The 24,100-nt window shown below is 26.8% G+C and overlaps 1 protein-coding gene across 2 annotated transcripts in view; it reads right to left on the bottom strand.

Moving 5' to 3' along the window:
- Positions 1–24,100, bottom strand: part of LOC117183100 — a 49,137-nt gene that overhangs the window by 16,586 nt on the left and 8,451 nt on the right. The window contains exons 5-15 of one of the 2 annotated variants that reach the window (XM_033376267.1): positions 22,287–22,474; positions 22,044–22,174; positions 21,856–21,969; positions 16,629–16,964; positions 13,910–14,021; positions 13,757–13,835; positions 13,304–13,672; positions 9,085–9,288; positions 8,882–9,013; positions 3,590–3,723; positions 3,160–3,501 (exon numbers count right to left, since the gene is read on the bottom strand). In XM_033376267.1, the coding sequence (XP_033232158.1) occupies positions 3,160–3,501; positions 3,590–3,723; positions 8,882–9,013; positions 9,085–9,288; positions 13,304–13,672; positions 13,757–13,835; positions 13,910–14,021; positions 16,629–16,964; positions 21,856–21,969; positions 22,044–22,174; positions 22,287–22,474 (2,141 nt within the window). The remainder of the gene's footprint in view (positions 1–3,159; positions 3,502–3,589; positions 3,724–8,881; positions 9,014–9,084; positions 9,289–13,303; positions 13,673–13,756; positions 13,836–13,909; positions 14,022–16,628; positions 16,965–21,855; positions 21,970–22,043; positions 22,175–22,286; positions 22,475–24,100) is intronic. The other variant, XM_033376268.1, reaches the window with a different exon arrangement.

Here is a 24,100-nt window from a genome sequence, read left to right as displayed (position 1 = left end):
TTTCACTCAAAAAATAAATAAAAGTTTATCCAAATTATTGAACTTCAAAACAGAAGACAAATTTACTTTAAAAAATTTCAATTTTCGAACAAAAAATATGACTGTTCAACAAAAAATTAGTTTTCTATGAAACTGATGCACTTTTATGCAAAAAAAAGGAGATTTCAAACTAAAAAATAATTTTTTTACACAATAAAACGCAAATTTTTAACAAAAAAATCAATCTTAAAAAATGGAAAAGTTAAATTTTCTGTTAAAAAATTAATTCTAAAAAAAAGAAAGTATTTTCCATTAAATAGTTAAATTTTCAACCAGGCATAAGCCTTCAATAAAAAAATTTCACAATGTAGTTTAACTTTTACCTAAGTAGTTGAATTTGAATTAAAAAAGATTAATTTATAACAAAATAATTAAACTTTTAACCTACGAGATAACTTTGCATCTTAAAATATGAATCTTTAACAAAAAAATGATTTCTAAACAAAGAAATTCAACGAAATGTTTTAAAAAATTAATTAAATTATCAAAAAAAGAAGAACGATTTTTAACCAAAAAGTTGCATTGCCATACAAAAAATGAAATTTCTTCTATAACAGATGAAGTTTTAAATCAAAAAGATACATTTTTAACAAAATAGTTGAATTTTTCGTTGAAAAAGATTTCAGTCGAATTTTCACGATCAAACTATGAATTTTTTAACAAGAAATAATTTTCTACCAAAAAAATTGAATTTTCAATCCAAAAAGACGAATCCTTTCAACTAAAAAGGAGAAAATTTTAACAAAATTGTTAAATTATAAACCAAAAAGTTGCATTTTTATAAAAAAAAAATCAATTTTGTACTAAAACAGATGATTTTTTTTTTTTAAAGAAGAACTTTCATCCATAAAATATTTCAGTTCATCTTTCAACACCAAAATATAAATTTTAAAAGCTTAATTTCTTACCAAACATTTGTATTTTTATCAAAAAAAAAGATTTAATTTCTGCTGAAGCAGGTAAACGTTAACAAAAAAAGACAAACTTTAAAAAAAAAAGAGTTAAATTTTTAACCGAAAAGTTAACAAAAACATGCAATTTTCTATTGGGAATGGTGGTCTACCATTTAGCCACCTGGTGCCCAACACTGAAACTAGAAGGAGTAGGTACAATTTTGAAGTTGTACATTAATTTTTTAATAAAAGTGTTTTTACGATAATTCTGTAAAGTATAAAACAATGATTGAATACTAAAAACAAATTTTCAGAAATAAACAAACAGTTTTAGATAGAATTTCCATATTATACAGTGAAAAGACACATTTTTGTCAAATAGGTTTAAAAAAATATATAATTATTTCACTATTTCATGTAAGTTTCAATGAATTTAAATGTAAATAAACTTGAATTAATGTATGTAGCGAAAGATTTTATCCAGATTATGCGAAGAATACGAATAATAGAAGATTTAGGGTGGCCGTTTTAATCCACGAAAAAAATTCCCGGTCATTTTACGGTTCGCAAACATTTTTCACGGTCAATGAAATTTAAAAAATCGAACTCTAAAGCTAACAATTTGTCCATTTGAATTAATAAAAGCTGAGCTGCAAATGAAAGCACCCTGAGTGGAACTCTTGAATTTCAAACTTTTAAAATAATTTACACATATAAAATGGAAGCTACGATCACTTTTAAATTGAACAATTTTTAATTAAATGCAGTTAAACTGTAAAATAAATTTTGTAACTTTTATAAATTGTAGAGTTCAAAGATTCAGATTCAGTTCTAAAAATATTATCCCACGTTATCATTTTCATAGCTCTAAAGTATAAATTGAAGAATCAATCAATGAATTTGGAAATTTTCAAAATTATATCATTTAAAGCAATTTTAACCCAGAAACATTAAAAATTGAACGATTACATTTTTTTATAAACTGAACACTTCTTGAATTAAAAGTTAAATTATTTATATTTTAAATGGTTAAAAAATCCTTAAAATGCTTCCAAATTTTATTTGAAAACCTTGAAACATCTGCATGTTGTTTACATTATTTTTTTTTAATTTTTTTATTATTTTTGAAATTATTTCAGAATTTCTAAACATTCTTTAAAATGAATCCAATTTTTTTGAAACGTCTTTTTAAATTCTGCCAAATTAAACAAATCTCCTTCAAATCTTCCACATTCATTTTTGATCATTTTTAAAATCTTTCTAAATCTTTTTGAATAATCACTCAAAATTACCTTTTCAAAATAAAAATTATTATTAATTTTCATAGGAAATGTTTTTTTAATTTTCTGAAGCCATTCCAAATTAAAGTGTAACATCATTCCAATTAAAGTGTAACGTTCAAAATTCAGTTTGTAATATTTAACAATAATCACAGATTTTAAATAAACAGTCAGATATTTATAAATATTAAATAATTCTTAATTTTTCTTGATTAAACAATTTCAAATTGAATGGTTTAAAAATGAAAGATTTTAGACTGAAATAATATTTCAAATTTAATAAAAGCCTTTGTTTATGAATATATTATTTTAAAGTCATTTTAAAATTTGAAATAGTTTTGCAGTTTCAATCGGGCGTTTACATTTGTTTAACTAATAAGACTTTCCAATTGAAATAGTTTCCATAATTTTTAACGTTAGAAGGGGGAAATTTTAAAATTGCGAACTGATTTCGAATCGTCTTGTCAAATTAATTATTATTCACTTTTTAAATCTTAAAGAACAGTATAGTTCTAAAAATCATTATTAATTTATATTCACAGTTGGTCAACTGAAAATGTAATTTAAAAAAGAATACAGATATCTCTGTAAAAAAAATATGTTTCTTAACTTTATAAGATGTAAATTCCAGCTACACCCCTTTGTTTCCGATAAAGACTTATTTTGAATATCCAATAAATACTTTAGACTCCACAACAAAAATAGTTAAAACACTTTTATAAAAAAATTAATGTACAGCTCTAAAATCGTATCTATTCTATTTCGGATTTTTGTCAACAGATGGCGTATCGCAATTTAACCATTCCCAATTAATTAAAATAAATTCTGAGATTCTCATAAATTCTCAGAAAATTTATTTCTCGGTTATATTCTCATTCTTATTACCGTTCTCAAAGCAATATAACCGGCAGCTCAAAACTCTAGTTGCCAATGCATATTTTCCTTACCTTTCGTTGTTTCTGCCGCGCCTTCTTTTCAGCCTTTTTATTGTCTCTCTTTCCATTTTGTCCGCCTTCTATAAATTCTAGTAGGGAATCTAAATCTCTTTGATCTCTATTATCCAGCAGAACAGTAGACGCTGTGGATAAAGGTGTATTTGACCTCGGTGCCGAATGACTTGACGACGTCGGCGTCTTCGATTCGGAATTCGCATTCGACGGTAACGACTCAGCGGGACTTTTCGGAGGGCTACACGCAGCTTTACACTTTGTAGCCTTTTTCTTTGTCAACAACTGTCTCAATCTATCTCTCATTTCGTTGTAGTTACGACTAACAGGCGCTACGGAAGGCTAGAAATTAACCCAAAAAAAATCTGATTACAGCCACTGTGGCACTACATATCTCATCTTTTGACCTGATTTTTAGTTTATTACTCACAACTCCGTGACCAAAAACCTCGCAGTAACAACAATCGCAATGTCGATTGGAATCCCGGGGAGATGAGCTACTTGTCGAACAAGAATCCTCGTGACTGCTTCCTGAATCTGAACAATCTCCATCACCGGGGCTTACTAAGAAAACAATTAATGATTACATCTCGCTACATCAAATTGCGTCAGAAGACAGATATGTTTTTGTCTGAATAACAATTCAATTGTTCATGCATCACTGATATTGATAAACTTTTAATTATACATAACAGGGTTGTCCCAAGACTTCATTTTAAAAATGTCCTGGCTTTTCCCCGACCACTTTTTCATCCAAACAATAGAATTTTTGAAGACTGTTGAATTTTTAACAAAAAAGATAAATTGTCCATTCAAACGGTTAAGTTTTAACAAAATACTTGAATTCTTAACAAAAGAATTAAATATTCAGCATAATAGTTGAATTTTTAAATCAACAATTGAGTTTTCAACCTAAAAAAATGAATTCTCGACAAAAATTTAATAGCTGACATTTCAACCTAAAAAGATTAAATTTCTACTAAAATAAAATCCTTTTCTGCCATGGAAAATGAATTTTTTAATTTAAAAGGATGAATTTTCTATCCACTTAGATGACTGTTCAACAAAGCAGCTCGATTTTCCACCAAGAAAAAATGAGTTTTTAACAAAATACTTGAATTTACAACAAAAGAATTGAAATTTCAAACCAAATAGTTCACTTTCCAACTATAAAAGGTCAATATTCAACCAAAAATGGAAAAGGTAGATTTTCCAACAAAATAGTTAATTTTTCAACCAATGAGATGAACCTTCAACCAAAGAAATTAATTTTGAACGAAATTTAACTATTACCAAGGCAAGTAAATTTGGTATTTAAAAACTCAATTTTTAACACAATACATAAGCTTTCCAGGATGGCCGTTTTAATCTCTCGTGCCAAAAGTTTTTCCATTTGAAGTGATAAAAACCGAGCTGCAAATTAAAGCACTCAAAGTGGAATTCTTGAATTTTACACTTTTAAAATGAAAGTTTACACGCGTAAAATGAAAGCTTTTCAAATGAACAATTTAAAGTTAAATACATTCGGTTCCAAAAATATAAATCCAAGTTATCATTTTTAATACTCTAAAAGTCTAGATTGAAGAACCAATAACTTTTTTTCAAAATTATATCATTTTAAGCAATTTTAGACTAGAAACATTAAAAATTGAACGATTATATATTCTTGAAACTGAATTTTCCCTTAAATTTTTTATACAATCCTTTAAAATTCCAAAAATGTCCCTAAATTCCTTTCGAAATTCTTATAAAGTTTCGAAATTTTTAATACAAATAGCCGTATCTTATCAGTACACGTAGATACTACGTTTAAATTATTTGAAATAATCTAAAATTTCAAATATATTTTTAATTTGTTCAAAAATTCTAAAAAAAATTTTCAACTTTTTGGGTTTTTCTAAGAATAACAGGTATTCAATTGTTATTTTGTATATCGAAATTTAAAAAATTAAATAATACATTAAATTTGTTTGAATAGAACAATTAAAATTGTAAAGTTGAACATTTAGTTTTGAATATTTCATTTATAATTACTGGTTTTAAATGAACCGTTAGACATTTCTATGCAGGGTGTCTAAAAAGTCCCGAGACGGTTGAATATTTCCTCAGGTAAAATATTTTTCAAAAAAGTGAAGGTCATTACTGAAGTAAATTTCAACGAGGAATTCAATGGTGAGCTCTGTACTGATCTTGGTGATGATCTTCAAGGTTTTTTCAAGGTTTTTTCCAAGCAGTTTACGTTTACGTTTAACATTACCCAGGAACAACGACGTGGGCGTAGTAAATTATGTTCCCTTTGGAGTGCTTGATTAGCGTGAGTCTCCTTGCCTCTCACGTTTCGGGGTGCTTGATTAGCGTGAGTCCTCTTGCCTCTCACGTTTCGGGGTGCTAGATTAGCGTGAGTCCCCTTGCCTTTCATGCGTCAGTGAAGATGTTCGAACTGAAAACCTTGAGCTACTTGAGAAAAAGCTATGCGATTGTAAAAATGAGTTACAGCATAATCATCTCCCTATCAATCAAAGTAGCAGAATCCGATTGTGCGATTCGGCTAAGCTTTGCGTTTGCGTTGAGTATACTTTGCTCTTTAAATAACCCCAAAGAAAATAGTCGAGCGGTGTCAGATCAGGAGATCTAGCAGATCACTCGATTTCACCCTTTTCTTCCAATCCACCTTTGAGGGAACTGAGTGTCCAAATATGCTCGAACATCCCTACCGTAATGAGCCGCTGCTCCGTCCTGTTGGATCCAAATATTTTGAAAATTATTGTCTGTAATCTCCCTTATTCTTGGTCCAATTTGTTTTCTGAGAAGCTCTTCATATGCACGGGCATTGAGATTTCCATCGATGAAGAAAGGGCCTATCAATGTATCATTCAAGATACCGGCCCAAACATTAATCTTTTGTAGATATTGTGACTCTCCAACATCCAATCAGGATTTGTGTCGGACCAATATCTACAATTTTGTCTGTTAACTTCACCTTTTAAAGTGAAAGTAGATTCATCTGAAAATACTGTATTGTACCAGAAAAGAGGATCTCTATATGGATGGAAATTAATGCTTTTTAAAATATTTCGCACTGTCTCAGGAGCAACGTCACGCTCGTCACTAGATCGACATAAACTAAGGTGTGGGGTTTCAACAAATTCTTGGGCTATGTCCATCTGCATCTCCTCAGATCCTGCAAATTTTGGCCGACCAGTTCTCTGAAGGTCCTTGATAGATCCATGATTCATAAAGCGCCTTACAGTTCTTTCAATTGTTGATTTTGAGACAGGATTTAACCCTTCTCCATGACGAAAAGTGCGATTATAAAGCAAACGAACTTGATCATAAGATCGAACTCGATCTCCCCAATCACGCATCATTAATACAGATACCCTCTCTCGTTCCGAAAGTTTAGCTTGCGCCATAATAATCTTTTAGCGAAAGATAGTAAGTATGTCCTCGGAATAGGTAAATTTAGTTTCGATTCGTAATATTCGTATGGAAAAACGGTATAGGACTTATGGTATCGCCTTAGGTATTGACTTAGGTATCGAAAAACGGTATAGGACCTGGTATAGGACCTGGAACTTTTAATGAAAAATTTCCTTATGATTTTACAATATTCAAAACGCTGTAACAAAGATCAATACAGAACTCACCAATGAATTTCTCGTTGAAATTTACTTCAGGAATTACACTGACCTCTTGGAAAACTTTGTTAATTTCAAATAACCTCTAACTGACCTTGAACGTTACAATTGACCTATGACATTTGTTTAACTAATTATTTAAACAACGGTTCAAATTAACTTTGGACAGATTTTTTATTTTAAAATTTTGTAAAATTCACGGTCAAAAAATAAATTCACTGTGATTTCCCGGCTTTTCCCTGTCTCATAAATTTCCCGGTTTTCCAGGTTTCCCGGTCCAACGGCCACCCTGCTTTCAATCAGATAGTAATAGTAGATATTTCAACTAAGAAAAATTTTAATTTAAAATAAAAAACAGTTGAGATAAACCAAAAATGACGAATTTTCCAACATATGAGTGAATTTTTCAACTAAAGATAAATTTTTTAAAATTGAAAAGTTAAAGTTTCATTTAACTTTTACATTTTTATACAAAAAAAAATTAATTTTTAACAAAACAAAAAAAAAGAATTTTGAAATTGAATATTTTAAGATTTAGATTTTGAAAATTGGGTCATTTAAAATTCAGAGAAATTAAAATTGTGTTCTTATAATTAAAAGCTTTCAAAATTAAATAATTAAAAATTGAAAACTTTTGAATTTTAATCATTTTTAATTCAGAGCTTCTGAAATTCTAGAATTTTACATTTTTATTAAATAATAAAATTAGAATTTAACATTGAAACGGATTAGACAAATTTATCTACAATGAAAAAAGAAATTGAATTATTCTTAAAAAAACGTTCAAAATGATGATTAACTTTAAATGGGAAACATTTTAAAAACTGAAAAAAATGTTGGTCACAAAAAATTGTGATATTCAAACTGTTTTATACTCAAGCCTTTAAAATTGTTAATTGTTTGAAGTAAATTTAAATCGATTAAAAAGTAATAATTTTAAAATTGCCCATTATACTTTCCAAAATTTAACTAATTCAATTTTAATTGTAAAATTAAAACCAATGAAATGGACTCTAAAATTATAACAATTTAAAATTACCGAAATTATCCATTTACGGACGTATCAATTTTAAATCGTTTAATTGTTATCTTTTTCTATTTTCAACACTATTATTATTTAAAAATCTTCCTTTTGAATTATTATTCATTCTCGAAATTTCCGAATCAAAGATTTTTCAATTAGAAATGATTTATTTGTTTAAATCTTCAACTAAAAATTGGACTTTGAAAATTGGATTTTGAAATTGTACAATTTTAATCTTTTCAATTCGAAATTGCTGATGTTTACATCTAAAATTATTAAATTCAAAACTTTTAAGGCTTTTAACAAGAAATTTTGAAATATTTAATAACGAAAAGGTCCTGAAATTTTGAATATTTGAATTTGAAACGATATTGTGAAATTAAAAATTTGAAACCTCCAAAAATTAAGGTTTCCAGGCCTCAAAAATACAACAGTTTTGGAATTGCACATTCAGAACTATAATTTTCAGATAAAATTATAGACATTTTACAAACGAAAAATATATTATACATAAGTATCAAATCATGTAAGTATCACGCGACATTTAAAATGACTGGATACATTTTTTTTACTAAAAGATGTGATTTCTGCGAAATAAAACCAAAAAGTAGATTACTTTTTGAACCAAACAGTCGCATTTTTAACAAAACAAACCAACACATAAAAATTCTACAAAAACAGATGAAATTTTCAATCTAAAAACGAATTTTCAACAACAAAAAAATGTTGAATTTTCAACCAAGAAGGATTCCAGGTAAACTTGCAACACCAAAAGATGTATTTTCAACCGAAAAAAGGGAATTTTTAACAAAACAGTTAAATTCCGTAATGTTTCCCTAACCATTAATATTCAAAGAAAAGAATCTTAACCCTGTGAAATTTTTAACATTGAGTCTGTTTTAAACGGAATAAAAAAAATGTATAATTAAAATTTTAACATTGTAAATTAATTTGACAGTTATTTAAAGTGCCTTTTATAGAAATTCCTCGACTTTTGCAATATTTTTTTTTTTTTTAATTTAATTAATAAATACTTTTAGGGAAAGAAAAAGGTACTAACAGTCGCTGCAAGATACTCTTTTAATGTGTTCCACGACGTGCTGTTTGTGACATGCGACGGAAGACTGATTGCCGTGGCTGTGAGCTTTGTGAACAGAAGCTGCAGTCTTGACATCTTGAGAATGTGTAGAACCTAAAAATGAATATTCATTAATTGATAATTACAAATGATATTCACTAACAAATAACCATCAATTTCATTACCCTGGCGAGCAGTACGATTATGATGGTGAGGCGTGTTTCTCGTTTGAGTCGTCGAATGCCTCGTCTGGGTTTGAGCAGAATTCGTGCAACTAGTTTTCATCACAGGTTTAGGTGGCTCTTGATCAGACTTCGGATGAACTGTCGCCGGTGGTTGCACTTCGGAATGACCGTTCGACGTTCCATCTGAAGGAGCTGATACCCACGCTAAAAGCGAGTGAATTCAATTCAAACCAATCATAAAACAAACGCAGGGTTGCTACAAAATCCCAAATTCAAAATTCCCTGAACCGTGACAAAATTTTCTTTCAGATAGGAAAAAATAAACAACGAAATAACAGGCTCGCAGTCCCTATGTGATAAAATTTAGGGACCAAATTCAAATAAATTCAGGATAAATTCATAAGACTTCAAAACAAATCAATTTGAATTCAAAAGAATTCAAATGGATTGAAAACAAATTTTTAATAATAAAAAATTCGATTTATTTCCGAAAAATTGGAATAAATCTTGAAGAATTTAGGGAAAGAGAAGAATCATGAAAATTCAGGGTGAATAAAAAAAATCAAATAAATTGAAATCAATTTAAACATGCGAAAAAACTTGATTGAATTCAAAGGAATTTCAGGAAATGCCTAAGAATTCAAAGTGAGCTTAAAAGACTTCAGCATTAATTAAATAGACATTTTTAAATATTTAGAAAAATCCACTGAATTAAGTAAATTTAGTCGAATTAAAGTGAATTAAAAACATTCAACAGAATTATAAAGAATTTAGAAGAATTTAAAGTAAATTAATCAAAATTCAGGGTGAATTAAACAAAAAATGAACATCAAATCTTCAAATCCTACTAATTTCTAGCCAAAAAGTAACTAAGGACTACAAAACAGTTCAAAATAATTTAAACGAAGTATAAAAATTGAAAAGAAATCGAAAAAATTCATTAAGAAAATTGAGCTGAATTTAAAAAGCAATGAAGGTAATCGAAAATAATGAAAAAATATGAAATTAAAAAAAAAATCCCTTGGCAGTAGAATTGTGTAAATTTAGAAGAAGCAAAATGAATTTAAACAATTCAAGGAATTGCAAAGAATTTAGTGTGAATTAAAAAAAAATCAAATCACTTCAAATCTTTGAAAACCTTACTAATTTCTAATAAAAAAAGTGACTAATGACTGCAAAAATTGCAAAAAAAAATCGAAAAAATCCATTTGTCAGTAAAATTTGAGTGAATTTAGAAGAATTTAAGGTATATTAGAAGAATTTGATGGCATTGATAAAAAATCAAGCTGAATTTAAAAAGCAATCAAGTGAATTGAAAACAATTACAAATTATGAAATTTAAAAAAATTCCCTTGACTTAACTAGAATTGAGTAGGAATTCAGGAATTCAAAAGAATTTAATGTAAATTCAAAATAAATTCCAATCAGTTCAAATCTTTGAAAACCCTATTAATTTCTAACAAAAAAAGTGACTAATGACTACAAAAATTGCAACAAATTTAAATGAATTGGAAAAATTGCAAAAAATTGAAAAAACCCATTTATGTCAGTAAAATTTGAGTGAATTTAGAAGAATTTAAGGCATATAAGAATAATTCGATGACATTCATAAAAAATCAAGCTGAATTTAAAAAGCAATCAAGTGAATTGAAAACAATGAAAAAATATGAAAAAATGCATGGAATTTAGTAATTTTTAAATGAGTTTAGGCAAATTAAAAGGACACTCAAAAGAATTTGATAAAATTCCAAAGAATTTAAGGTTCGAGATAAATTGAAGAACAATTTTGTTTAAATCCATTAAATTGCGTAAAATTGAGTGATTTTAGAAGAATTCAAAAGCCTTAAAATAATTCAGGATACATCAATAAGAATTCAAAGCCAATCCCAAATAAAATTGCAAAAAATATTTTAAAATTTCTTCACATCTTTGAAACACTATAAGCACCCTCACTTCTTGTGAAATCAGTTAAAAATTTCTTTGTAATATTTTTAAATAACCGACCATTTTTTAAATCCTTAAAGTCTTTTGAAATCTCTTTAAATTTGTTAAAAGATCAATTACATATATAAAAAATCCACTGTATTGCATTACATTCAGTAAATTTAGACAAATTTAAGAGAATTGAAAAAATCAAAAGAATTCCAAAGAAATCAGGGTGAATTCAAAAAAATAATTTCAAATCTCTTTAAATGTTGGAAACCCTATAAAATACCTCATTTTAAAATCCCGTGAAATTCTATGACAATTCCTGAAGCCCTGGAAAATATATTAAAATGCACTGGAAGCTTTAAAATCCCTTAAAATCATTGAAATCTTAAAAAATCCTGTGAAATATTTAAATTTCCACATCTTCCGCAATTCTAGAAAATTCTTTATCTTGAAAGATTTCAAACGCTTTGAAATCCCTGTAAATTAATGACATTATTAAAAAATTCCTTAGAGTCTTTTGAAACTTAAAAATTTTTCAAATTGAAAGCTCTTGAAAAAGACTTAGATTTTAGAAGTTTTAAAATACCCTAAAATCTTAAAAATTGCTTCAAATTATTGAACTCTATGAAAAATTTCTAGGAAACTTTGAAAATACCCTGAAATATTTCAAAGAATTCAGGAAAATTCAGTCTATACACAGATATTGCACCTTAAAGGCATTACATTTTCTTCAAAATAGATCAATTTTTAACCAAATAAATGATTTTTCAACAAAAGGATGAATTTTCTGCCAAGAAGATTAATTTTCTTTCATAAAATACGAATTTTTAATCAAACACGTAAATTTTGAACTAAAAAGAAAACAATTCAAGTTAAGACAAGTATTTTGGAGAAAAAAAAACCGAATTTTCAACCAAATAGTTAAGTTTTTAACCAAAGAGATGAATTTCCAAACAAGAAGATATATATTCTGACAAGAAATACGAATTGTCAACCAAATAGTTTAGTTTAAAAGTCAAGAAGGTCAATTTGTAACAAATAATAGAATAATTAAATTTGTAGTGAAGACAATTAATCTTTAACTAAAAAAAAAAAGATCAATTTTTCACCAAATATAAGAGTTTTCAACATAGTTAAAATTTTAATGAAAGAAAAGTATATTAACTAATATGATGAATCTTCAACCAAAATAAACAAACTTTCTACCAAAAATACTTCATTCCCACCAAAAAAGACGAATTTTCAACCAAATACAATAGTTTTCAAATAATAATAAAACTTTTGTTCAAAGAAAATAAATTTAACTAAATTGATGAATCGCAAAAAAAAATTTTTTTAAATAATTTTTAACCAAATCGTTGAATTATCTACCAAAAAAGACAAATTTGAAACAAAATACATGAATTCCTAATTATAAAAAAAATCCATTTTTAAGCCTTAACAGAAAGAAAAGTTACATGTTTAGTTTAAAAAATAAATTTAAAAAAAGGAACAAATTACTAATAGATTAATTTTCTACAAAAAAGAAAAAAAATCCAACTGAAAATGCTTTATTCAGGCCAAAAAGGACGAATATTCAACCAAATAGCGGAATTTTAAACGAAAAATACAAAAAAGATGAAACTTTAGAAAATACATGAATTTTCTATCTAATCATTGAATTTTCAGCCACGGAAATTAAATTTTTACCAAAAAAGAGGAATTTTAAACCAAATAGGTAAGTTATTAAACAAAGAAAAGAATGTTCAAAATAAAGATCAATTTTCTACCAAAAAAGATGGATATTTATCAAAATACATGAATTTTCAACCAAATAGTTGAATTTTTAATAAAAAAGATGAATTCTCATGGAAATAGTTAAGTTTTTAACCAAAAAAAATACATCTTCAACGAAAAATATACATGTTCAATCAAAAAGATTAATTTTCAACCAAGAATAGTAATTTTTTATCCAAAAAGTCGAATTTTCGACTGAAGATGGAACAGTCACATTTTCAGTTAAAAAACCTAATTTTCAAGCAAAAAAATTAATTTTTATCCCAAAAAGATGAATTGTCTACAAAGCACCAAAAATATTAATTTTGAAGAAAAAAGTTAGATTTTTACCACGAAAAAAAAAGTAAATTTCCAACCAAATAGTTGTAACTGTTTATCAGAATAGTTGAATTTTCAACCCAAAAAGACGAATTTTCGAGAAAACCCACTTTTAAACTCCCTGACATTCAAAAATTCTCTGACATGTAGCAACCCTGCCAACGGCTGGAAATAAGTAGCCGCGAACACTTACTATTTTTCAAACAGGGACACGTGTCTAGTTTTCGTTTGGAATTTAGCAAACACGGACAGGGCGGATTGTCCACTTCTTTCCTTTTCTCTGCGATGTCTTTGGTATGCTGATAAACGCAGGGACACGACTGGAAGTCGAGTTTCCTAAAGTCTACATCCTCTGCGACACAATTCGATCTACTTTCCTTTGGTTGAGCCGACTCAGTTTCGCACTCTAATAATTTCGGTTCGTCAATTGCATTCAGATTCGGATTGGTCCACTCCGCTTGAGGTGTCACAACTTCTGGACACTCGCAAGGCATCGCAGAGCTCACCTGATTGTAAAGGTCCTTGATCGCCGAAAAATTCGACGCTATACGCTTCGCCATTCCTATAGTTCATATTTAAATTCAATCATTTTAATTTCTACCCTGTCAATCTTTTTCTTTTTTAAATTAAAAAATTTTCTAGTCACCTGCAATGTCATTGTTGAAGGGTGGAAAAAGTTTGTCTTTAGAATGTGAAGATTCCTCTTCCATGGAGAGCTCTTTTACCTACGAATGAAAATTTCACAATTGATGTTATTTCGATTAAATTGCCGAACTGGAAAACGCAGATTCATAATTACCATGAAAAGGTTGGAATTTAAGAGAGGGGACAAGGTGCAGTAAGTACAGTTTTCTTCGTCGATGACCAGTGAAGTGTCTGAATGATTTTCACTGCACTTGCCTTTGTTCCGCCTAATCAAAATGAGTAGAATTATTCCTTCTTTTTCAGAAATTACTGAGGGGGCTTTTTAATGCACACTTAATTTCAAAGATTACACAAATAGTTCAAAAGATTTCAAGGACAGGGTTGTTACAGAATCCCAATTTCGAGTTTACGTGCATTTTTTCTGACCAATTTTGTATGTTCCCTGAACGATATAAACTTTTATTATACGTACCAAAACAAACTTAAACCTAATACACGAAGAGAAATTTCAAGATATTAATTCACGGAACTGCTCCTTGATTTTATTCTCGCTTTTGCGCAAGAACTAAAATCGCGGAACCCTTGCTTTTAGAACAACGGTCGTTGCTGCAATAGCATGGGTTCCGTAAAATATTTCCTTGAAATTTCTCTCCGGGTACAAGATCAATAATGCTAATTACACAAAATGTTTCTTAATTTATTTTTAAGAGTTTTAGCGACAACAGTCATACATCATTTTATATTGATTTTTCAATGCTCAATATGAATTTCCAATGAAGAAAATTAATTTTATATGAAAAACGATGAATTTTCAATCAAATAGACAAGTTTTCAACGGAAAATGAGAACGTTTTAAGCAAAACATAAATAATTAAATTTTCAGTTAAAAACAATTAATCATTAACAACAAAAAAAGGAATTTTCAACAACAACAAAATAGTATGCAACCAAAAAAAAAACAAGAATTTTAAACAAACTAGTTGAATCCTCAACCAAAAAATAATAATTTTCAAAACAAGAACGAAAGAATTTTTCAACGAAAGAATTGAATTTTTGACAAAGAAGTATTTTTAGTCAATAAAGAAAAAAAGCTCACCCAAAAAGTTAAATTTTCATTAAGAAATAGAATATTTAAATTTGCAACCAAAAACATGAAGTTTTAACTAATGAGCTTAATCTTTTGTCAAAAAGACGAAATTAAAAAAAAAACACATGAATTTTTAACCAAACAGTTGAATTATCAAATAAAAAAAATAAGACAATTTTTAACTTAAAATAGAATAGTTAAATTTTTATTCAAAAAATTAATCTTCAACCACATAAAATTGATTATTCAACAAAATTGTGGAATTTTAAACCAAAAAATTTAAGTTTCAAACCAAAATCAGTTGAGTTTAACCAAAAAGACGAATTTTTATCAAAATATATGAATCAACTAAAACAAATTATTGTTTTTATTATTGTGTCAAATTGTTATTGTAATGGAGTTTTCAACAAAGTAAGATTGTTTATAAAATAACAAAAAATATCATCTGAAATACTGAATTACCAAGCCAAAAAGATGAATTTTCTACAAAACAATTTACTTTTCAAACCGAAAATATAAATTTGAGCAAAAAAATTAAAGTTCAATCGAATTCTTGAATTAAAAAGCAAGAAATCAAAATTTCTACATAAACAAATGAATTTCGAACCTATAAATATGTATTTCCTACCAAACAAATTGCATTTTTAAATAAAATACGTAAATATTCAAATAAAAATACAAGTTTTCGAGCATAAAACAAATATTAAAATTTTCAGTTTCAAAAATTATTTATCCATAAAAAAAACAATTTTCAAAAAAATATTTAAGGTTTCAAGTAAAGAAATGAATTTTCAACTTAAACACGATGAATCTTAAAGCAAAAAATGAATTTTTAACTAAATAGCGAAATTTGAACCAAAAATATGCACTTTCCATCCAAAAAGACAAAAAATAAATTTGTCAAAGAAGACGAATTTTAAACAGAATAAATCAATTTTCCACCAAATAGTTGAATTATCAAATAAAAATACATATATTTTCAACTTAAAATAGAATAATTAAATTTTCAGTTAAAAAAAAATTGGTTTTAAACCAGGATCAAATATGAATTGTCAACCAAATAGTTTAGTTTATAAGTCAAGAAGGTCAAATTTGAACAAATAATATAATTAAAATTGTAGTTAAAACAATTAATCTATTACTAAAAAAACAGAATTTTCGACAAAATACTTAAATATTCAACCACAGATTTAAATCTTCAAAAAGAAACATTTTCAACAAAGAAGTATAATATTCTCCCAAAAAAGATAAATGTTTCACAAAATACAAGAGTTTTTAACAAATAGTTAAAATTTTAATAAAAGAAAAGTATATTAACTAAAATGATGAATCATGAACCACAATAAGCAATTTTTCAACCAAAAATGCTTCATTTCTACCAAAAAGACGAATTTTCAACCAAAAAGCGAAATTTACGATTAATGTGATTATTTTTATTTAAAAAAAAACAACGTATTTTTGACCAATTGCATGCATTTTCAACCAAACAGTTGAATTTTAAACCAAAAAATAGATTTTCAACAAAAGATGAAAATTACATTTTTAAATAAAATTTTATTTTTATTTTTAAAAAAAGACATTTTCAACAAAATACAATAGTTTTCCAAGAATAATTAAACTTTTACTCAAAGAAAATAAATTTAACTAAACTGATGAATCGAAAAATAATAATAATTTTTAACCAAATCGTCTAATTTTCAAACAAAAAGCTGAATTTTCCTCTTGGAGATGGCTTGGAAATCGTGATTCGATTAATACTACAAAATTTGTATCGCTTCTTACATACCTGTTCGCTATCAACGTAGCGAAAGATTGAATGAGTGTTGACGCGCACTCGTATCCACATTGAAACTCAAGATCATTCATGTTTGGATGATTAGGCATATTTATGCCATAATCCTTGACTGTCAAATGATCCTTTGACACAATTATCGATTTTAAAACATCAACTAGCCTTTGGTGTGACGTTTTAGCATCGAGTAAAAATTGTGCGATGTCGTGCTTCGGGGGAATACTGAGTGTGTCTAAAAGACATACAGGACTTGGAACTCTACCGTTAGAACCATTCGCGACAACTCCTTCCTGAGATTCCTTTCCTAACTGATTGTTGGCTTCCTGTAACCTGAACAATTTATAAGCAAAATATCGTAAATACTTTTCATACTTCTAGGCCTCGGACTCGTTTGACGAATTCGAAAATTGGGCCAAAAGTAGCAGAAATTTGGAAAAATATTTTTAAAAAAGTGTAATGCAATTTAAAAAAAATATTAAATCGAAGGGTGTACTATTTTTTACATATTGTATACAATTTATACATCACCTATTAAGCCGGGTGAAATTATTGTAAAAATCCCTGAAATCTGCTGATCTTTTTAAATCCCATAAAATTCTTTAAAATCTTTTAATTTCTTTTAAAAACCTATTAATCTCTTAGATCTGGCGAAACGCCTTGAAATTTCATTCAAATTTTCTTTTAAATATCATTGATATCCTGGATACCTTTTTGAAATCTCTTAGAATCCTTTATAATATAATCAGGACTATAAAATCGTTTTAAATTGATAAAAATCACTTAAATCTTGCGTAATCCCATAAAAATCGAGGAAAATTTAGCAAAACATCTTGAAATCTGTAAAATATTTTTAAATTCTTTAAAAAATAATTCAATTTTTGAAATCCTCAGAAATTCAGTAGAATCAGAGAAAGCCCCTTCAGAGTGCCCATTTTAATAGATGGCAAAATTCCCGATTCTTAGAAATTTTTCACGGTCATTGGGATTTAAAAAAGCAACTCTTAAAGCTAAAGATTTTTCATTTGAAGTAATAAAAACTGAACTGCAATTTAAATCACTCAAAATTAAAATGCTCGACAATTTACACGTACAAAATGGATTACATTCTGTTTAAATAATATAAAATCTATAAATTTGTACATATTTAAAATTATATATCATTTCAAACAATTTTTAGATAGAAAAAATACAAATTGAACGATTAAAATTGTTTTAAAGTGAACTTCAAGTGAAATAAAGTGAAATTCAAAGTTAAATTATTTTTATTCGAAGTTGGTACAAGCTGATAGATTAAATTGTCATTGATACGTCAAAATTTTGTTTAAATCTCTTGAAATACTTTCTTTCAATTATTTTTTCTAAATAAAAAATCATTTATTTATACGTTGAAATTCAACATTTTTTCTTGCAAATAAAATATGTTAAAATAGAACATAAAAAGCTCTCTATTTCAAATTATTTATTTTTTAGTCTTTTTCTTAGTTAAAATTATTTTAACTGGATTTGTAAAAAAAGGAATTTTTTTAACTGAAACAATATTTTATAAGGATTTTTTAATAAAGCGTTCAATCATGAATATTACTTTGAAATTATTTTAAAATTGAAAATAGTTTATAAAGTTTCAATCAAACGTTTACATTTCTTTTAAAACTAAGGCTTTCGATTTAAACCACTTAAATTTTTAACGTAAAATTCTGTACATTGTTTAATTTAGAACAAATTCAGAATCGTCTTGTAAAACTTAATGAGCTTAAAAAAAGTGTTTTATTCGAAAATTTTGAAGTTCAAACGCCTTTAATTTTTAATTATTTAAGACATTAAGTCTCAAAAGCTACATTTTAAAAGTCATTAAATTGAAAATGCGTACGCTTAAAAATTAAGAGCTAAAACTGGAAATTTTTTAGTAACTGATTTTAGAATTACGGATTATACACCGAAAAAAAAAACATTTTTCTGCTAAACATATGAAATCTCAGCCCAATAATTGAATTTTCAACTAAAAAAGATCCATATGTAAAACTTGAATAGTTAAATTTTTAGTTAGAAAAATAATTTTCCACCCCAAAAATGCAATCAAAAAGATTAATTTTCGACTGGAATAGATCAATTTTAAAAGGAAAAGATCAATTTTCAACAAAAGCGTTTAACTTTAAAAAAGTTATTTTATTTGCAATAAAAAAAATGAAGAATGAAGAAGTTTAATTTTCAAACATGAAGACTAATTTTCTACCAAAAAGAAGATTTTTTTTAAAGGCACGAATTTTCAACCAAAAAGTTGAATTTTTAACTAAAAAAAAAAAAAAAACAACACATTTTCAACCGAAAATGGAATAGTTGAATTTTCGGCTTGAAAAAATAATTTTCAGCTAAAGAAATGCATTTTCAACTTATATGCTGGAATATTTTTAAAAATGAATTAAAAAATATACAATTTTCCAAAAAATAGTTAAATTTTCCAACAAAGTGATTATTTTTGAACTAAAATTATGAATCTTGAACTCTAATATTTGCATTTTAAATCAAAAAGATGAATTTTTAATTAAAATGCTGAATCTTTAACTAAAAGAATTAAATTTTCGCACAAAAAGATTAATTTTCAACAGAGAAGAATAATCTCTTAAAAAAGAGAAGAATTTTCAACTAAAAAAGATGACTTTGAATAAAATAATTAAATTAAAAAATATATATATTAAACTTCAACCAAAAAGTTGAATTTTAAACAAATACCTTGATTTTTGAACACAGGAGTTAATTTTCAAGCAAAAATATTAATTTTTTAGAAGGCAGTTGAATTCCCCAAAAAATAATAATTTTCAGCAAAAGGTTCATTTCCAAACAAGAAAGATGAATTTTCAACTAAAAAAGGTGACTTTCAATAAAATAATTTAATTTTAAACCAAATAGTTGAATTTTCGAGCCCAAAATACGAATTGTTTAGAAAAAGTTAAGTTATCAGCCTGAAAAGTGGAATTTTTAACAAATATATCAATAGTTTCAGTAAAAAAAAAATAATATTTAACCAAATAGTTTAAAGTTTAAACTGTAATCGTTAAATTTGCATTAAAAAAATAATTATCATGACATAAAAGATGAATTGTGAATGAAAAATGCATTAGTTGATACTTCACCCAAAATAGATTAAGAATTTTAATTAAGAGCAGTTTAATTCAACCAAAAAAGACGATTTTTAAAAATTAATTGTATTTTCAGTCAAGAGAGTAAAATAGTTGCAAACAAACTTTTGAATTCTCTAGCGAAAGGATGAATTTTTAATCAAGAAGATTAATTTTCTACCAAAAAGAACGACTTTTCAACAAAATACATGAATTTTTAAATAAATATTTCGAGTTTCCAATAAAAACGATCAATTTTCAACTGAATAGTTAAACTTTCGGTGAAAAAATGAATCTAAAAAAAAACAAAAAAACAACGATTTTTCAACAGAAAAGTTAAATACAGTACGGGGATCACAAGGCAAAAGGAGTTCAATAGTGTGATTTTCTCACGAAAACGGGGAAAGATTAACCATTTCTTTGTGCATGTCGAAAAGAATAAACAATCTTTTTATAAGAAATGCTATTTTTTAAATAATTTGCAATTATTTCTGCCATCAAAAAATTTATTTTAAAAAATTGGATATACTTACTATGGAAATAAATTCACAGTGATTTAAGAAAGTCTGAGAAAAAGGAAAATAAGTTAAATAAACAATTTTGATATGTTTAACATCGTTCTCATACGTACTTCTTTCCAAGTTTTTATAATTTATTCCTTACTATAATTAACATTTTTTATGTAAACTAAAAACTACAGTCTTCCGTAGAGCGAAATTTTTTAGTTGAACACAAAATTTGCCTTATTTAGAATTTGTACAAAAACATGTTTTTTCTTGTTGACCCGAACCTGACAATTCTTTAGCTTTTCAGATTTCCCATTAATTTTTTTCCTGGTGTTTATAACCTTCCAAAAACGCAAACAAAAATGAAATCCCAAAAATCTTAAATCATAACAAAATTTTTTCTGAAGAAGCAATATGATAAAATTTGTATTTGGTTCAGGCTGAACAAATTTCAGATTTGGCATATTCAACTTTTTTAAAATGTGTACATATCACTCAATCAAAAAACAAAAACAAAAAAAACATGTTTTCGCACATTAAAAAAAATTTTTGTTTGACCAAAACATTTATTTTTAAATCCAGTAATTTTTTATTATTGTTCAATAGTAAAAGCTGTAAATATAACAAATTCGCCATAATTTTTGAACCAGTAGAAAATATTTTGAATTTGAAATCATTAATTTTGACTGATTTAAATTTGGTTTTTAATTTTCTCGAATTCCAAACCACAAGTTTTTCCCCCACAGATTTAATGATTTGATTTATTTTAGCATTTCTACTCCGCCATACTTTTCAATGCTCTTAGAGTTAAAATCAAAATTGCTCGAGTTAAAAAAATTAACATTGCACTTGATAGATTTTCAATATTTCATTTTTTAATTAGGTATTTAGCTTTTTTCATGTTAACTGAAAAGGTTTCACCTTCTAATACTTATTGAAAAACTACTATACATTATGTAACTGTTCAAAGTTTATATTGACTAACAACTTCTCTCTCTAGTTTTCACATTTTCAACATGCTTTAAAATGTTTCAGCTTCCAATTTTTTAGAGCATTTATTTTTAATGATTCATCATCTGAAACGTGTACATTATTTATTCATAAACAATTTATTCAAGTGATATAATTGATTCAATTTTTATTCAATAATAATACACTTGGTAATTTCAGATAACTTTCCGCGTAATTTAAATATTGCATTTTCAAATATCGTATATTTAAACAGAAAAGTGGACGTTTTTTGAAAATAGTTCGAAATAAGAGATTTCAAGAAAAAGGGGGGAAGACTGTGCACCCTGAAAGTAATAAAAAGCTACTTTGACAATTGATGAATCAGTGTTATTCAAATTTATATGGCAATTTAAAGAAAAATTAAGCACGTTCTCGAAAGAATTGCCTGATTAAAAAAAAATGACTTGACATTTTCAGGCACATGACAATTCCCTGATAATTTCAGTTTTTCGGGCAGGATAGACATCCTGTTAAATGCAGAGTGAAAAAACAGTTGCATCTTTAAAAAAAAAGTGTCAATAAGTGACGTGAGTCCGAGACCTGTACTTTAAATGCATCAAGATACATTGAAAAAGAAAACTTGTGACATACCTTTCGTGTCTTTTGTACGTCTCCTGCTGCTGTACTTGTTTCCACCACGTTGTAAACGTCTCCCAACCCTCTCTGAACCTTCGCAGTTTTACTATTCGAGCAGCTTGTTCCATACTGAAATTTTTGCATAAAACGTTAATGCTGCTACATCAAGTTTCTGTGAACGTTTTATCAAAAGCTATTTTTACTTGTGCTTATCGATCAACTGCACAGCTTCCGGCCACAGATTAACAATCCTGGTCATTTCATCGTCAAATGCGAGGTACCTATGAACGAGGCCCTGGTATTCTGGACCCTTTAGAGGCAGCAGTTTCCGTAACTTTAAGTGCAAACCATTATTAAAAATGCATTTTTAAGAGCCCAGTGAATTCTTCCCAAATAGGTATAACTAAAATCAGTATACAGAAATTATTTTTTAAACAATTATTTACCTGTCCAATAAAGGGTGGAAGTTTGTTCTGAATTAAAGGATCGGTATATACATAGTCCTGATATAGTTTTTTATTAAAAGACTCCCACGTTAAATTAAATTTCTGAAAGTATTCCGTTTCTACAGGCTTGACCAATTCCGAAATTTGTAGAGCGGTCGATATTAGTGCATCGTACCCATCTAACATTCCTGATAATAAAAATATTTTTTAATTTTAAATAAGTTTGCTAACTTGTATCACAAACACGCTGGGTTCGGATCGACTAGAAGGCCTAAAAAATCGCATTAGCCACACACAAAAAAAAATAGCAAAGAAAGTCGCATGGTATTTCGAAAAAAGGCATAACAAATTTTTAAAGATAATGAAAAAAAAACAGTGTCAGATACGAAATTGCTGAAATAATAACTTTATTTGTTTAGGAATATAGAGCTCATAATTCAGTTCGCCTTCAAATATTCTTTGCACAATCAAAATAAACTTTAAAGTTAAAAAGAAGTTTTTAAAAGTCATTTAGCTTGAAGGTTTCTCAATATGGGTTTAAAATATTTTTTTCTGAACAGCTAGCTTGTCAAAAATGAAGAGAAGTTTATAATTTACATTAATTTTGAATTTTAGGAACATTCATTATGAATATTTTAAACTTGAAATTACTCAACAATTAAGGCTTTAAATTTAATATTGAATTCAATATGAAACACTTTAAATTCTTAAGATTTCAAGGCGCAATATAATGCATTTTCAGCAAAACAGATCAATTTTCAACCAAATTAAACGAATTTTTAACCCAAGTTAGGCTTTCAAATCAAAAAGTTGAATGGTTTAGCGGACGCTTGACTTAAAAAAAAAAAATTCATTTGTAATTAAAAAGTTAAATATAAAAAAAAATCATTTTTAAGCGAACAGTTGTATTTACAACTAAATAGTTGAGAAACATCAAGAAAAAGAAACGAATTTTAAACAAATTTTTATTCAAACAACTAAATAGTTGAGAAACATCAAGAAAAAGAGACGAATTTGTAACAAAATTTTAGTAAAATAGTTAAATTTTCAACCAAATGGTCGATTATTCAAACGAAAAAGATTAAAATGACAAATTAAAAAAAAAAAAAAAAAAAAAAAAAAAAAAAAAAAAAAAAAAAAAAAAAAAAAACAGTTGCATTATGAACCTCAGAAGTTTAAATTTTCAAAAAAAAAGCTCATTTTCAACGTAGAAAACTAAATTTTTTATTAGAGAGTTGAATTTTTAATCAAAATATATTACTTTCAAAAAAAGAGCAGTGTTAAAAAATCAAATTATTTTTCAAGCAAAAAGAAGTTAATTTTCAACCAAAAAAGGAGAAATTAAAGCAAAACATTACTTTTTAGCAAAAACAGACTGAATTTTTAAATTAATAAAAAAATCAATAAAAAAGATTAAATCTCTGCGAAAAAGTAGTATTTTCTATCAAATAGTTAAATTTTGAACTCAGAAAGATGAATTATTTAGAAGAGAGTTGAATTTTTAAACAAAAAATATTAAACTTCAACCAAACAGTTGAATTTTCAAGCAAAAAAGGCGAATTTGAAGGGGAAAAACAGTTCAATTATGAGCCTTTAAATTTGAATTATAAACAAAAAATATAATTTTCAATGAAGATGAATTTTTAAACAAATATTTGATTTTTAAACAGAGAAATTAATTTTCAAGCAAAAATATGAATTTTTTAGAAGACAGTTACATTTCCAACAAAATAATAATTTTCGGCAAAAGGTTAACTTCCAATCAAAAAAGATGAATTTTCGACGAAAAAAGGTTGCTTTGAATAAAATAATTG

This window comes from Belonocnema kinseyi, chromosome 2 (assembly GCF_010883055.1).
Source record: "Belonocnema kinseyi isolate 2016_QV_RU_SX_M_011 chromosome 2, B_treatae_v1, whole genome shotgun sequence".
Taxonomy (NCBI): domain Eukaryota; kingdom Metazoa; phylum Arthropoda; class Insecta; order Hymenoptera; family Cynipidae; genus Belonocnema; species Belonocnema kinseyi.
This window is presented reverse-complemented; position numbering and strand designations above follow the sequence as displayed.